Below are 15,541 nucleotides of genomic sequence, written 5' to 3' on the forward strand. Positions count from 1 at the left end.
ATAAATTAATAAATATAGGAATTAATAAATATAAGTTATAAATCAACATGACATCATTAAATAAATATATCTCTACATTTCTGTATTTCTTCATTCATTTATTTATCTATTTACGTGTCCACACGTATTTCTTCATTTATTTATGTGTGACATTTACGTGTCCGTATATTCAAATGAGCTGGGGCGGTCCGAACCTCTGTCTGAAGCATGATTGGTCACAGGAGTGTGATGCACCTGGTGTGTTGTGCTCTACTATTTCTGCCTGGCACATGAAGCTGAAGTTGGCTCGCTCAGCTAACCGTTAGCAGAAGTTAGCCTAGACAGCTTTTTGACTTCAGCCGTTTATCAATTCCAAGTACACTGAGTACAGCCTCGTGTTTTCTTGGAGTCTGGTCTTGGGAGTCCGGACTCTGGAGGACGCAGGACGGTCCTTCTGGTCTTGTGACGTCACCACATCAACTGTTCTTGCTCATGAATTTACTCCAATTATTCACTGTAAAATACTTTACAGTGGAGTAGAATGTGTTGCGGTGTCCACTGTTGTTTGGCGTAGGCTACGAATAAACGGTAATAACTATAAAACGTCTCGTAGCTTTCCTGACCCAGGGTCGCTCCAATATGAAGTTATGAATCTTATTCTTAACCCTCAGTCAAATTGACGTAACGTTATCTTTTAATAAATAAGAAACTCTTTGTGCTCGTTAGATCCTCCAAAACCTAATTATATCTCATGTTTAGCCGCTACGGAGACGTCAGAGCCAGCGGAGCATTTAAAAAAGTCCTGCCGAGATCAGGCTGCTCTCGGCGGCCACACAGCGCGCTGAGCGCTCGGAGCTCAGAGGTCCCGCGAGCAGGACCTCAAATCGCATATCCTTATTAGGCTGAATCTCGATAAACCGACCACAAATTTGATGCTTAAACTACTAACTTCTCGGCTGAAAATATCCTTAAATTACATTCCGTGACTCAACAACAGTAGTATTTAGAATGTACAGACAAGAATGCATAATAAACGCTGTTCGTCTACAGATCCAAGTGCTAGGGATCGATTGCTTCTGTCTTGCTCTCCGACTTGACCAATCCTGTTCAACAATGAGGTTCGGACCGCCCAGCTCATTTGAATATACGGACACATAAATGTCACACATAAATAAATGAAGAAATACGTGTGGACACATAAATAGAGATATAAATAAATGAAGAAATACAGAAATGTAGAAATACATTTATTTAATGATGTCCTGTTGAGTTATAACTTATATTTATTAATTTCTGTATTTATTTCTGTATTTATACATTTATTCTTGTATTTATTTATTTATTTATACATTTATTTAAGCATTTATTTATTTATTCCTGTATTTATTTGTTTATTTATACATTTATTTAAGCATTTATTTATTTATTCCTGTATTTATTTGTTTATTTATACATTTATTTAAGCATTTATTTATTTATTCTTGTATTTATTCATGCATTTATTTATTTATTTATACTTAAGTCATTTTAAGTCCTCCATACAAGTCAACAAGAGATATTTTAATAAGGCGGTTAAGAGAGATGGGAGAGGGAAATATTATGAATGTACTAAAGAGACACTTTAGTGATGTATGCTGGAAGGTTCTGTTTTAATATTTAGAGGCGACACGATTAATGAATAGAATATGAGTTAAATTTTTTGGGGGGGGGTCGTTTTTTCTTGAATGAGATATTTACTTTAATTAAGAATGCTATTTGAAAAATGTTTGCAAACCGCCATAAAAAGCAACAGAATAAAAAGATGATAAGTGCGCGCGCTCGTTGCTACAGACGCTTGACTCTTCGCTAACCGGAAAAAGGAGCAACTACTTCCGGGAGAAGAGAGTGGACCGGTTCACAGGTGAATTACCAAAAGTTACAAAGTGAGTTAATCGCTCATCAAGTTTACATTTAATAATACTTTATGCAGCTATGGGGCAATTGCCGCACGCTATCGCTGACTAGTTAGTTTGTTGTTTCCTCGGTTTGACCTTTGAGCCGCTATTTCACGTCAGATGCTAACTAGCACGGCTAACTAGCACACGAGTGATTTTAATAAACATGGTTATGGTATGCCGCCTGACACCGGTCATCTCTCTGGATGTGTTGTTGACTGGACGTGTTAACTCGCTCATGAACAGTGGCACTGAAAACATGCTCCGTTTCACGGACAAGACACTCCTTTCATTTTATATTTCAGACGGAAACCCATGAAGAAATCATCTTTGTTTCCGAAAAGCGTGCACGTAAATCCAGGGAGATCGCCGTTGACACGGTACTGATTTGCAACATTGAATTATACAACATGTGGAAACCAATTAAGACGTGCAAGGCAGTAGAATAGTCTATGATTGTAACCCAAGATGTTCTTTGAATAGACATGCATACGCTTTGTGACGGTGTGCTAAAACCGCATTACAAGTAGAAGTTTAAAGCCTGATAATTGCACCAATGGTAAGTGTTCATGTTGTAACACCAGACTAAAAGCATGAGTGAATCTTGAATAGTCCACATGCAGGAGTACATCAGTGGAACTTGCAGCAATGTTCCACCTGAGTTTGATTTGGCTGATGCATGCAGACTGGAGATCTGTGTAAACAACTTTTCTGTTGGATAAAAGAGTTATACTGTTTTTAATTTTTAGGATGATTAACATGTAAGCACACTTCTACTCTGTTCCCTGCAGGCCAAGCGACTGGACCTGCAAAGAGACATTGATCAACAATCCCGGCCCAGGAAGATGGCCAAAGCATTGGTTGGTGTTTATTGCTCCGTCACTCACACGTGCACATACAATTGTGTCTTATGAGCCTGTTTTCGTCCATTTAGTCGATACCCAGAAGGTATTGTCGTGCAGTAAATGATATTTTTATCTCACCAGACGAGCCCGGGGTCCGTTGCTGCGAAGAGGCCGGTGAAAAGGAAGACTGAGAAGAAGAGTGAGCCAGGTTTTGTGAAGCGGAAGAAACGCACAAAACAACAAGACTCTCTGCCTGCGAATAAACATTATACTGTAGTAGATCAGAGCTTAGTTGAGGTTAAAAAGAAGAAGACGTGTAAACAAGAGGATGTAATTGTGATAGATACAGAAGAGGAGTCTGTGGATGGAAGTGGTGAACAGAAAGAGAAGAGGAAACGTGTCGCTGAATTTTTGAATGATTTTTGTGTTAAGAATGGAAATGACAAAGAAGTCGACAAGAAGAAGAAGAAGCAGCTGGAAACTCCACAGTTCGGTTTAGTAAAAAAAGTAGAAAAGAAACCAACGACTGTAAAGAAAATTAAAGCACAAATTGTGAAGCCAAGGAAAGAACAGGAGGCAGAACAACGCGCCGGGGAGGATGAATTGCCAAAGAAAGCCAAGAAGAGAAAAAATATTGTAGTTGTAAATGCAGAGGAAATTGAGGAGCAAGTTAAGGAAAAGAAGAAAAAGAAAACAACTAGTGTAAAGATCACTGACGGGAGAAAAAAATCAGCTCAAATGAAAGTGACTAAGAATGGAGTGAAGTTAGGAACTCCAGAGCAGGAGACTTGTGAGGTTGAGAAGGTAAAAGTGAAGAGGAAAAGAAAAAAGAAGCCGAAAGTTGTTGCGAAAGAAGAACAAATATTGGCACCGCCTCAGGTGAAAGGTAAGAACAAAAAGAACAAAGCAGCATCAGGCCAAAAGGTGGAGAACGAAAATATGCTCAACAAGAAGAAAGACAAATCCACAGAGAGTGTGATTGTTATCATAGATGAAGAGGAGGCGGAGCCTAAGAAGAAAGTCAAGGGCCGAAAAGTTTCTGTGGAGGTCGGCATAGAGCTGAATGAGCCGAAGAAAAAGAGGAAACTGGTAAACTCCAAGGGAGAAAAGGAAGTACCATTATTACTTGACGTTCAGGAGCAGCGGCGTGAACCAGTAGCCACGGGCCAGAAGAAGAAGAAGAACAAGAAGATCTGCGTTAAGGTGGAGGCTGTGAGTTTTGGAATTGGTGCAAAACAGAAGCAGATTAAAGAAGAGGCCGAAGACCAAGACCAACAAGTGAGTGTGCAGGCGATCGACGCTGAGCTCGAATGTCGTTTTTATTTATTTTTGAACATCGGGCGTGAACCGTGTGTGTGTTTCAGGAGTCGTGCCCAGTGGACGTGGTCTTCCTGTCAGCGAAAACTGGAAACGCAGATGAGGTCAACATCAACCAGGTAACCGGGCCTCATTATTCATCATGGAATTACTCTTCACTTGCTCTCTCGCTCGGAGTTAAATGACAACCTGGGTATCACTCTCGTGTCTGTGTGTTTTCATCCACTTGCGCTAAACGAGACATTTAAATCGCTTGCATTGTCTGTTTCATGCAGTTAAGTGTAATTAAGTGTGTGTTACGGTTCGTCACAGGAAAGACGGCAGGCGTTACAAATGGACATCGACGAGGCCTCTCGACCTAAAGAAAACACGGTCAGTATTGGCATCTTCCGTGCAAAGAATATAAAATTATGACGTTTCCATTTGGAGCTTTTCCTGAGAGCAGAGAGTTCTAACATGTTGCGTCCCTATCCTTGGTGAAGAGCAATGATGGGGAATGCGCCTTACATTTCCCATAATGCAACTCGATAGCATCCTCATTAGAGACGCACTCTGCCAGGAAAATGCCCTCGTCTTTTAAAGTTCCACAGTTTGTAATTGTTACAAAGCCTGAGCGTGACGTTAATACGGGTCTCCCCACCTCCAAAATGAAGACCAATGCGGCAGCATATCAAACAAAGGTTTTTATTTGTGCACTCAAGTGTCAACAACTCTTCAGGGTGAGGCCTGGACCAAAATAACAAACAAAACAATCTGTGTAAGTCACCTAACTTTCCTGAACCACGAAATGAACAAAGAAAGTACAGATGTCTTACCTATCAGAAAACGGGGTTGAACAAAAGGGCTCCTCACCTCTACCGACACACTTAGAAAACCCACCACCCACAAAACTGCGCTGTGCTGCACGGCCCGGTTGGAAGCTGGAGAGAGAGGGCCGGCCACACAGGTCACCTCCTAAAAATTCGTCCAATTTCCCGCACAACACATAACCCACAGCACCCCCCTCAGGCAGGGAGGTGAACAACACTAATAATCCCCTTGACACTCTGGGTCATAACAGTAATGCAGGCTTTCTGTTGCACACTTTAAGTCTACATTGCCAAACCAAATTTGCTTAAGTCTAACAAAATCATCAGGGTTGTTTTGTCAGACTAAAGAGAAAGACAATATACATATATATCCATTTTCACAGCCCACGTGTTACTCCCCATGAGCAATAAACGGTGCGTTATGTGTTAAATCATAGGGCCTCTAAATTACGTGTGTGTGTGTGTGTCCCCTCAGGGTCTTGGCCAGTGGACCACCGCCCAGTTCGACAGCTCTGCACAGCAGCAGAAGTTCCTCCGCTTGATCGGCGGCTTCAAAAAGGCTTCCCAGCCGGCTGCGGGCGGCAGTGACGGGGCGAACATGGCCCTGGGGAAGAGCGCACAGCAGCAGTTGCAGCAAAGGCTTCTGGGAGAGTTGGAACACGCTCAATCGCGCAGAATGGACTTCAGTAACAGGGGATCGGGTCTCGGGTTCAGTGCACCGGTCATTATTAAGAAGTTCTCCATCGATGTCAATGCATGTCGATCGGTTCGCTTTGATGATTGATCCAAGTGAAGCGTGTGTGTGTGCGGACACATGCTTTATATTTTTAAACTTTAGATTCACAAGTCTACTATGATAACTTTTTTTATGTATATCAGAGACCGAACACAGAACAGGATTATGTTTGTACATACTGTATATTAAACATCTGATTGATTAACTAAGCATCGGTTCATCGTGGTTTCAGAGTTGGTGTAACTACTCAAGAAAATGTAAGTTTGTTTACCGAATACAAATATATATTTTAAAAGGTGACATCAAAAATAACATTTTAAAAAACCAACCACTAACGGCATGTGACGGTTACAGGGTTTCACTGGGTTTATAAGGGACAGTGCACATTGATAAAAACATTTCAGTAAATGTGCCAGTTAGCCAAGAGGCTGTTTTTCATCTGTAGTCCCAATGATGCTGATGTTAAGAACAAACCTAAAAACACAAGATTACAAATACAATCTACTGACAAAGCAAATAAAATAAGGGAGAACAATGTTAAAATGGACATAATTAAAACATGTCAGACACAACGTAAAAGCATACAGACTTTGGCTACTTAGAAAAGTGTCAGAAATTTGAATTATTGTATGAAATATATAACCACAAGCAGGTGAACGACAAGAGACGACGCGCAGGTGGAGTAAACAGTCGACCAGCAAAGTCGAGACATACAGAGACCGGACAACAGACAGACGGTCAACAACTGACAAAGTGAAAGTCCAACCCGGACAGATGGAGGAGGTAGGAGCCGTTAGTCGAGTGCTGACAGAGCTGAGTAGTGATGTACTATTTCTTTGTCTCAGCTTTAAAAGAGTTGAATGACAGTGTTTACGTTATGCCAAAGATGTCCATGTGTTGCAGAGATGACTGAAATGAGGAGGCTAGCTCGCCCAGTCATGTTGAAGCCTCAGGGCCCGCTTACGTTCAGATTATTTAAGAGAAAATCCAAAATGGCTGAGTCATCCTTCCCATCACGAGTAGACTACTTTGCCAGAGGGGAGGGTGGGCGGCGGTTAGTCGTCACAAACCTCCCTACCAGGCGTCTGATCCTGGGGCTTTCTTTAAGACTGTAAATGTAGATTGTATAGACCCGTAGACGGGGAAAAGCTGCAGTGTATTACTTTTAAAGAAGTCGCTTAATCTACAAATCTGTAAAAAAATAAATAAAAAAGGGACCCCCATTTGATGGCTTTGATAGTTGTTTTTATTCCAATCTTGCACATGAATGACATTTTCTTTAAAGTGGAGTTTGAAGGAAAGTCAGCATACACGTTACTTCAGATAAAATGGAGACATTGCTGCTTGCTTATTAGCTCAATCATTTAGTTTTAACTATGCTGGAAAACAAAAGACATTTGACTATCATGAACTTAAATATTCCACACAGCTGTGTGTTGTAAGCTTGATTTAACGTGACATTTTCAATCACTCAAACTGCTGCGTGAACATTCGACTTGTAACTGGAAAAGTTATAAAGGACAAATGAATAGATTGGTGTCTTTTCACAACAAGTGTTTCATACATGAAACCCTGCACAAGAACTTCCAAAGAGACACATTTTAAGTCAAGTCCTTATTTCAGACATACTGCCCTTTAATGATGGCTGTGGTCATAAAATGCAGTTTACGCCTCATCTTAACCGTGACTGCTTTATCCTTCGAGTGGCGTGATGATCGGCTACAATACGGAGTAAGAAAATAGAGTGAATCCTGCATCTGTAAACAAGAGCTCTCTTCTCTCGGTTCCTGTGTTTGAGCTTCTCAACATGGCGGCCACTCGGCATCCTCAGGAGCTTCTCATGAAGGTTGCCACCAGCGACTGAAAGACAACGCTGCTCGCCGGTGCACTCGCTTGAGTTCAAAAAGTAAAGTATTTACAACAGTCGCTACATAGTTAAGAATATGTTCTGACGGTTTGTGTTCAAGCTGGCACAATCAAATGTGCAGAGAGGAGGACATTTTAAAAACAAACCAAAAAAACCAGACGCGGCCCACGTTATCCGGACGCTCAGAGAAGGCGACTCGACGACAGCGGGTGGAAGATGGAGGAGGAAGCTGGAGGGGGAAGCTGTGTGTTCCTGGTGGAGGAAAGTGATCTCACGCCTGTAGATACTCCGGCTGCACGCGCGCCACTTTGCGGAACTCTTTGCTGTGCGTCCGTGGACACTGCATCTCACACCAGTTGATGGGAACCATCTTGGCACCTGACGGAAACATCAACAGGTTCAAACTGACGGCACCATACACATCTAAAGACCTCAGGAGTTATTGGGAACTACAACTAATTTAAAGCCCATCATTGTGTTCCCGAGTGTCAGCTAAGAAATATTTTATCGTGGAACTAGAGATAAAATGAGGCGAAGACACATTTCTTCGTCAAAGGTTGACTTCAAGTGTGAAGTTAAGATGAGAATAATTTGGTGCTCATCGTGGAGAATTTGTGGAGCACTACATTTCAATAATCATGTTCCAGTTCCGTCACATGGCTCTTTTAGGAGGAGCAAAATAACTGGATTGAAAGCGTTACATCTCTATACTTCCATTATGCTTTGTTACGGGGATCAGGAATAACTAGATTGGCACTCTTCTAAGATTCTGCCAAAGGGCAGAAATGCATCCAGCAAATGCTCGATAACCATGACTGACTAGTGGAAACAATGCTCTCCAGTTATCTGGGCAGTTACTCTTGCACCACCTTGTCTTCCAATAGAATATTATCAATCCATGTTGTGCTGGAACCCTCCTGTATTTAGAAGTTTAGGATAAAACATATATTAAACTAGAATGGGCACTCAGTAGAGCGCATACCTTCGCATATCACAAGATTGGGCATTGAATTATGAACATGTTGGCATTAGTTGCATGTCAATTGGATAGAAATTGACCGCGCTATGGTAAAAAGAAGATTTTGACCTTTTCATGACCTTGACCTTTGACCCGATTGATCCCAAAATCTAATCAAATGGTCCCCGGATAATAACAAATCATTCGATTTGGTTTAATGCTTTTTGAGTTATGCGAGTAACACACATACAAATAAATAAATAAATACACGGCGATCAAAACATTACCTTCTGCATTTTCAATGCGAAGGTAATTAAAACACTTCGAGACTCACCTGCTCCACTGTGGGCCACCACCACCCCGAGTTCATTCTCTGCCGTTGTCAACAGGTAGTTGGACTGCACATCACCGAGAGAAATCTGACACCACAGGTCAAGGCTGACCAACTGAGTCGAAAACAATGTACATCCACACAAAGTTGTTTTTCTCTCTCTTCATTATCCACGCATTATTCACAGTTTTTTAATTCCAAGGGAGGAAAACCATCAGCGGATGCATGAGCTTAATAGATTATTTATATAGTGAACAGGATACAACTTTCGCCAAGACGATGTCGCCGGGTCTGAAGCTTTTGTACATCTCTACCTGCAAGAGTAAAAGTAAAAAGCGTGTCATTGGAGATTAAAATGAGGCGACATCTGATGATCTGACCAAATGCACGGAATCAAACCTTGTCTTTCTCCGTCGCGCGCACGTCTTCTTTCCTGTAGAGTCAGAGGGAGTGGGCTCAGTTTGGGAAGTGGCGCAGGGAATAGACCGCCATGGCGTCAAACAGTGTTCGCTATGGACAACAAGAGTTCCCGGGGTTACCTGATTGTTCCTCTGAAGCGGTCCTTCAGCGGCGTGGAGCCCACATAAAGGATGTGGACCTTGGCGAACCTCGGGTTGATACTGGTCACCTGTCCAGACGGAGAACAGCGAGGCTCAAGACAAACGGATCTAAATCAAATAATCAATCATTAAAGAAAATGTGTCCGATTCCACTGCATACCTTACAGGTGACTATTGCCCCGATATCGGGTAGTAGTTGCGCTTCTGTTTCCCGCACCACTGAGATCACAGGCAACTAGAAAGACAGGTCAGATAAAAACCAATTCAGTTTTAAATGCATCAAGTTCAAAACGGGCAGAATAAATAACCGTCACATCAAATAGTGGATATTTCTTCACATGCCCTGAACAAAAAAAAAGTCCGGTTCAGTCACAAATGTTGCACAACGCGTTCCCTCTGCCGCTCCTCCAGGCCTCATGCGGCTACCCACACCCCGCCGCCCTCACCTCCTCGCCCTCGTTCTTCTTCAGCACGTAGCCTGCGAGTGACGAGTAGACGTAGCCGTGCCGCAGATACACTCCCGGGCCCGGAATGCAGTTGTCTGCACTGCATAGCTTGTCACCTGGACACAAACAGGAGGGGAACGCAAGGGAGGCGTTGGAGAAGAGTTGGAGACATTATATGAATACAACTATACATTATTTTGTGACGTAACAACCATCGGAGTGAAAGACTGTGGGTCAGTGGGTAGCGGGTCCATCTTCCAATCGGGGTCGGTGGTTCAATCCCCGAACTAGTCGATGTGTCCCTGAGCAAGGCACTTAACCCTGAATTGTTCCCTGTCGCTGCGTCCACGGTGTAGGAATGTAACATTTGGATAAAAGCGTCAGCTAAATGACATGTAATGTATTGTAACGTCACCAGAAGCACTCTTATTTAGTAGGTGTAGCTTCGCATTCCCAGACTTTTAACAAGAGCTTCATGCAGCTATGGATTGGTGACAGGTTTACTTTTGAGATCACACTTGGACTTTAGGAATGAAAGTTCAAATGATCCAGAACCAAACAGCCCCGTCTGCACAGATAGTATGACTAGTATCGTTCTAGATCCACTTGTACTAATCCTGCATGATATGTAGGAGGACTGACAACATCCTGTGTTACTACTTTCAATGACTGGTGTTTCCATCGGACTTTAACACATCGAAACATCTCAGCAGACTTCCCCATATAACACCCGTGCAGCTCAACGCAACAGAGGAATTCACATGGGTGAGTCACAACAAGTGAAGAGAGGAATGCTGCCGTCCTGCCCGAGGCGATGGGCAGGACACGAGATGAAACCTGCCGTGCAGAGTAAAAGTAAAGAGCTCACAGCCCTTCCCAAGTACGGTTATTACAGTAATGATAGTTTTAATAATAACCCTCAACTCACCTACACCTACCTGAAATACTAACCATACATTTACAAGTAACGGAGTGCAATGCTAACTGTGCTGGGGACGCCAAAGCCCGCAGCACGCATGGCAGCTGGGTAATATTAACCGGGTTTCACACCGTCAGACTGCAGCGCGACTATATTTTTTAAGTCTACAAAAGCCAACATTAGCACAGAAGGACAAAGCGGTCTAAATTGGGGTTTAACTGCATCCTGAGAGAGTTATTGCACGTTTACGGGACTCACCTGGAACACACAGCTTCATGGGAGACATGTTTTCGAGGAGCACAGCTCGTCAGTCGATTGGCTGTGACGCGGCAATGGAGTGGACTCTGATTGGCTGGTCGCGCGCCGAGCGGAAGTAAAAGAAGGACAGTCCGGTCCGCCATGTTAGTTGAGGCATGCGTGGCATGCAGTGCTGCCCCCTAGCGGCGTAACATATGTACAACAATAACGTATAATTAAGTTAAATTAAGGATTATAGATGTGACATAAAACACATTCAATCAGATCAATGCAAGCAGAGATTATATATATAGATATATAATGCATCTATATATAGATATAACAGATTTGTTCAAACATTTTGTTTAGTTATTGAAGCTGTTTAGACAAAAACGAGTACATAGATAATTTGAAATGATCTCTCATCTTGTGAGGAAAGAGCCTGAAAGACGTTTAAATCAGGGGGTAAAAAGTATAAAAGAAATACAGTTTGTGTAAGAATAAAACTATTTATTCAAGGAGGAAAATCTATGACTTTTGTTTGCTTGGGCTAGTTATAACAGGTTTATTTGACAACTGAGGGCTGAAATATACTTTGAGATGCATACCTCTCCATCTTCATTGAACATCCAAAATATGAAAAACTTTTGGTTTTCTACGATCAAATAATAAATAAGATTGTCACATAATAGTTTTACAACATTTATTATTTTTCTCACAATGCCACAGCAAACAATAATCAGCAGTACAGAGAAACGTGCCCCTTTGACAACAGCCAGTGTTTCTTTATTGGTTATACTGTTCCCTCGGAGCCTCACATACATGGATCGTAAATAGGAAGGAGTACATGGGATGACTCTTCAGGGTTTGTCTACGTTTGCTCCCATTTGCTGGTCCTACGTTTCGCCTTTTGGTCAGTGTTTAAATAATATTACTTGTGATATCTATTGTGTAATAATTACATGGATGTTTCATGACTAATTAAATCAATTGTGTGAAAAGCTTGGTCTTGAAAAGTACACATTGTTAGTCTGTGTGTGTGATGACAGCAACAGTAAAAACCGCACATGAGCAGCGCATGATTGATATCTGTAGTCTGGTGGGTGGGGGTCTATTTCTTGGCTTTGCCCTGAGCGGCCACAGCTTCCATGGCCTTCTTGACAGTCTCCTCATCTCCCAGGAACTGCATGGGTCCTAAAGGCTTCAGGTTCTTGTCCAGCTCATACACAATGGGGATCCCGGTGGGCAGGTTCAGCTCCATGATGGCTTCCTCTGACATACCTGGGGACACAGTAACAGACACGCACAGCTTGTAACCATTTGCATGGATCAGACGGAAACCGGACGGTTTCATTTCAAGAGGTTCATCGGGTGTGTCAAAGCTACTGGTTGCTAAGTATTTTATCTGAATACCTTTACATGGAAACAATGGTAAGGATAATACTTTCAAGAAATGCAACCATCAAACCAAACCCACTTTTACACTTAAACAATGTGCATTACTCCCAATTATGGTGTACAGAAGGTCATTGTGACCATGCCTAAAGACAGTGTTTCTGAGAATTATACAATTTGACCAAAAAAAATTAAGGTGGACTGTAACTTTATACATAACAACTGAGAAACCAAGAAAAATGTAGTAACTAAAATAAAAAAATGTCCCCCCCCCCGACAATCTTTTTCTTATTTAGCATCTGCAATCAATGATTTATTAAAATAACCCTCTCTGATTGTATAATAATATTTTAGGTTTGGTTTTGAACAATAATAAAGTAAATGCAAACTCTCCAGAATTGAACCGGTGATGAAGAGTTGCGGCACTAGCAGCGCCTCAAAGGTCTCCGCTCTGTCTCTTACCCTCGAGATGCTTGACGATGCCCCGGAGACTGTTGCCGTGGGCAGCGATCAGCACCCTCTTTCCCTCTTTGATCTGTGGAACGATCTCTTCGTTCCAGAAGGGCAGAGCCCTGGCGATGGTGTCCTTGAGGCTCTCGCAACTGGGAAGCTGGTCCTCCGTCAGGTCGGAATAACGGCGGTCCTACAAACGGAGGAAATTAATGGCGTCAGTTACATCTTAGCCGTGTGGCTTTATCATCGAGTGAAACACACGTCTGCATTTGGAGGAAAGAAAGAGAAAATATTTTCCTGTGGCGTCACCTTGCTGATGCTCTGGTGGAAGTCATGCTCCTCATCCATAGATGGGGGAGGAATGTCAAAGGAGCGCCTCCAGATCTTGACCTGGGCCTCTCCGTGTCTAGCTGCTGTTTCAGCCTTGTTCAGCCCGGTCAGGCCACCGTAGTGGCGCTCATTGAGGCGCCAGGTGCGGTGGACGGGCAGCCACATCTGGTCGATGCTGTCCAGAACAAACCACAGGGTGCGGATGGCCCTCTTTAGGACAGAGGTGTAGCAAATATCGAACTCATAGCCAGCGTCTGAGGTCAATGAGAGACAGGGCATGAAAAATACAGCAAATGTGGATATTCATTGACATTTAAGACACAAAGAGGAAGATTTCACTAAACTTTGTAAGCGCAGGGCTGCATAGAAATAAAATGGGATTTTGTTACGGAGATGAAAAAGTCAGCATTGTTATTTTTGTTTCTATTTTTTGCTTAGTCAAGGGCAGTGATATATACCACGGGACGCCGGCAGGCTGGAGGCTCTGCAGGAAGATTGAGGTCACAGAAAACCTACAGGAGTGCGTGTCAGAAAGAATCACGACAAATGAAACGGCCTTTCAGGCTGTCCTCGACTAAAGACATTCTTATTGTCGAATAACACTGATGAAAGTTTGTGGACTAATTGATTTAATCGACAAGTCTGTAAAACAGAGTTTCTCCACCAAAAAGCACAAAAAAGCATCACTTTCAATCTTGTGATTAGAGATGTCATCATAATAGATTCAGAAAACAGTCTGAATATATTATGATGACACAGGCTTCTTTCCGCTTGTCCTCCATTTTTGGCGATATGGCTGAATCTGGTGGCCTAATCATTTTTGTGTTCAATACATTACATCCTAAAATAGTATATCCTAGTATGGGAACTGTATTCAACGTGTTCCTATACGTTCCAAGCCTACTTCAATACAAACCACAACACACTATTTTGTAGTCCGTCTTATCCTTTTCCTGTTTGCTATTGTTTTATGTTTGTTATGGTCTGTCAAGGGACTACAGATGCATATTGGCTGGAGCTACAATCTGGCAGGGCATCAAATGGTGACATTTATGTTGTAACTGTACATGGTCCTTTTTAAATAAAGATAAGAAAAAAGGGGGAAAACACATATATATGTGTGTGTGTATATATACCAACATATATATATATATACACACATATATATACATATATATATATATATATTTATATAGACCCAGCAGAACCTGGGACCTGTGCATCTGCATTCTCCTTTCCCCCTCAAAGCAGCAGCCTGGTAAACTGTCGCAGGGGCTATACCTGTTCCCCCATCCGCAAGAGTTGCATAAGCAACTAATCCATGACCGAGAGAAATTGCTCGATGGGGCCCTGTGACATTATCCCGGTACCTTTCAAGGCCTGCCCGCCTCTCTTCGCCTCGTGCTCCCCGGTGTCACTCAGGTCCGCGTCGAACCAGCCGCAGAAGCGGTTCTCCTGGTTCCAGCAGCTCTCTCCGTGGCGGATCAGCACCAGCTTGTACGCAGCCATCCTCACGCCGATGCCCTCTGCGCTGTATTTCCGGTAAATGAGGCGTGAGTGACTCTTCTTAAAGTGCCGCAACGACGTCCGCAGAGTTGTCACGGTTCCTCCGCAACTCCGAAGACGGCGACAGAAAAGCAAACGCAGTATGTTCGGTGGTCTGGCGGCGGGTTCGTCTGCTGCAGGTGTGGGGAGAGAGAGAGAGAGTTGTGTCTGTCTGCACTTGAAGGATCGCACAGCACGAGCGCTCTTCCTGCTGGTTTCCACCAATCAGAGGACGAGCTGTGTGCGCCGGAGGAGGAGGAGGATGAGCACAGCCGCACGTCCACACACATCCTGCTGCTGCACAATATGCCATATGTTGTCACTATTTTTGACACACATGTGGATTCATTTACCTTTTTTATTTATTTTCTGGGATTTCCTCTATTTGATTCTACCGGTGGCAGCAACAAAATCATGAGATTTTCGAAAAAGGAAGACAGAGGAGTCTTACACATGATAACAACAGGTTTGTTGTTTGGCCTAAATATTGAAAAATCCTAATAAAAGTGTGTTGTAATTTAATAGAAATGACCAGATTTTTCAAGTAGCCACTGTGGTTTGGACGTTATTCAACAGTCCCTCCTTCAAACCAGAATCTGCCCGGCTCAAGTGCCTCTTGAGTATGACACTAAATATAGAGAACACCAGGGAGCACAATTCGTGACCTTTGACCTGGCTTTAAGTTTTAAATGGATATGTATTTGTCCAAACACAGCCCAATAATCACTGCCCTGTGTTATAATGCTAAAAATGAAGGGGAACAAAGCAATTCACTGAGTGTCAGTGCAGTACAATTAAATAGCTTAAATAAGAAAGCAACAGCTAACTAAACCAGCCAGGTTCACTATTTCCAGCATACAGGTCCACTATATCTTGATGG

At 42.7% G+C, this 15,541-nt stretch overlaps 3 protein-coding genes across 4 annotated transcripts; 1 reads left to right on the forward strand and 2 right to left on the reverse strand.

The window, feature by feature from the left end:
• Positions 1–1,858: 1,858 nt before the first annotated feature.
• knop1 (lysine-rich nucleolar protein 1) lies at positions 1,859–5,830 on the forward strand. 2 transcript variants are annotated; one of them, XM_056409960.1, is made up of 7 exons: positions 1,869–1,901; positions 2,219–2,293; positions 2,705–2,773; positions 2,900–4,036; positions 4,123–4,194; positions 4,388–4,447; positions 5,360–5,830. In XM_056409960.1, the coding sequence occupies exons 3-7, from the start codon at positions 2,759–2,761 to the stop codon at positions 5,666–5,668; spliced, it is 1,593 nt and encodes a 530-aa protein (XP_056265935.1). In that variant the 5' UTR covers positions 1,869–1,901; positions 2,219–2,293; positions 2,705–2,758; the 3' UTR covers positions 5,669–5,830. The 2 variants fall into 2 exon arrangements, with proteins under 2 accessions (XP_056265936.1, XP_056265935.1); XM_056409961.1 differs by lacking the exon at positions 2,219–2,293 and having other exon boundaries at positions 1,859–1,901.
• A 1,013-nt stretch (positions 5,831–6,843) lies between these two features.
• On the reverse strand, positions 6,844–11,000 carry exosc1 (exosome component 1). Its single transcript, XM_056409962.1, has 8 exons — positions 10,960–11,000; positions 9,783–9,898; positions 9,497–9,571; positions 9,316–9,404; positions 9,176–9,209; positions 9,040–9,090; positions 8,780–8,864; positions 6,844–7,865 (listed from the first exon to the last, which is right to left on the reverse strand). The coding sequence occupies exons 1-8, from the start codon at positions 10,985–10,987 to the stop codon at positions 7,759–7,761; spliced, it is 585 nt and encodes a 194-aa protein (XP_056265937.1). The 5' UTR covers positions 10,988–11,000; the 3' UTR covers positions 6,844–7,758.
• Positions 11,001–11,626: 626 nt separating this feature from the next.
• pgam1b (phosphoglycerate mutase 1b) lies at positions 11,627–14,859 on the reverse strand. The gene is made up of 4 exons (XM_056409633.1): positions 14,487–14,859; positions 13,096–13,370; positions 12,796–12,976; positions 11,627–12,219 (listed from the first exon to the last, which is right to left on the reverse strand). The coding sequence occupies exons 1-4, from the start codon at positions 14,623–14,625 to the stop codon at positions 12,050–12,052; spliced, it is 765 nt and encodes a 254-aa protein (XP_056265608.1). The 5' UTR covers positions 14,626–14,859; the 3' UTR covers positions 11,627–12,049.
• Positions 14,860–15,541: the final 682 nt, after the last annotated feature.

Source organism: Pseudoliparis swirei, chromosome 24 (assembly GCF_029220125.1).
Source record: "Pseudoliparis swirei isolate HS2019 ecotype Mariana Trench chromosome 24, NWPU_hadal_v1, whole genome shotgun sequence".
Classification (NCBI taxonomy): domain Eukaryota; kingdom Metazoa; phylum Chordata; class Actinopteri; order Perciformes; family Liparidae; genus Pseudoliparis; species Pseudoliparis swirei.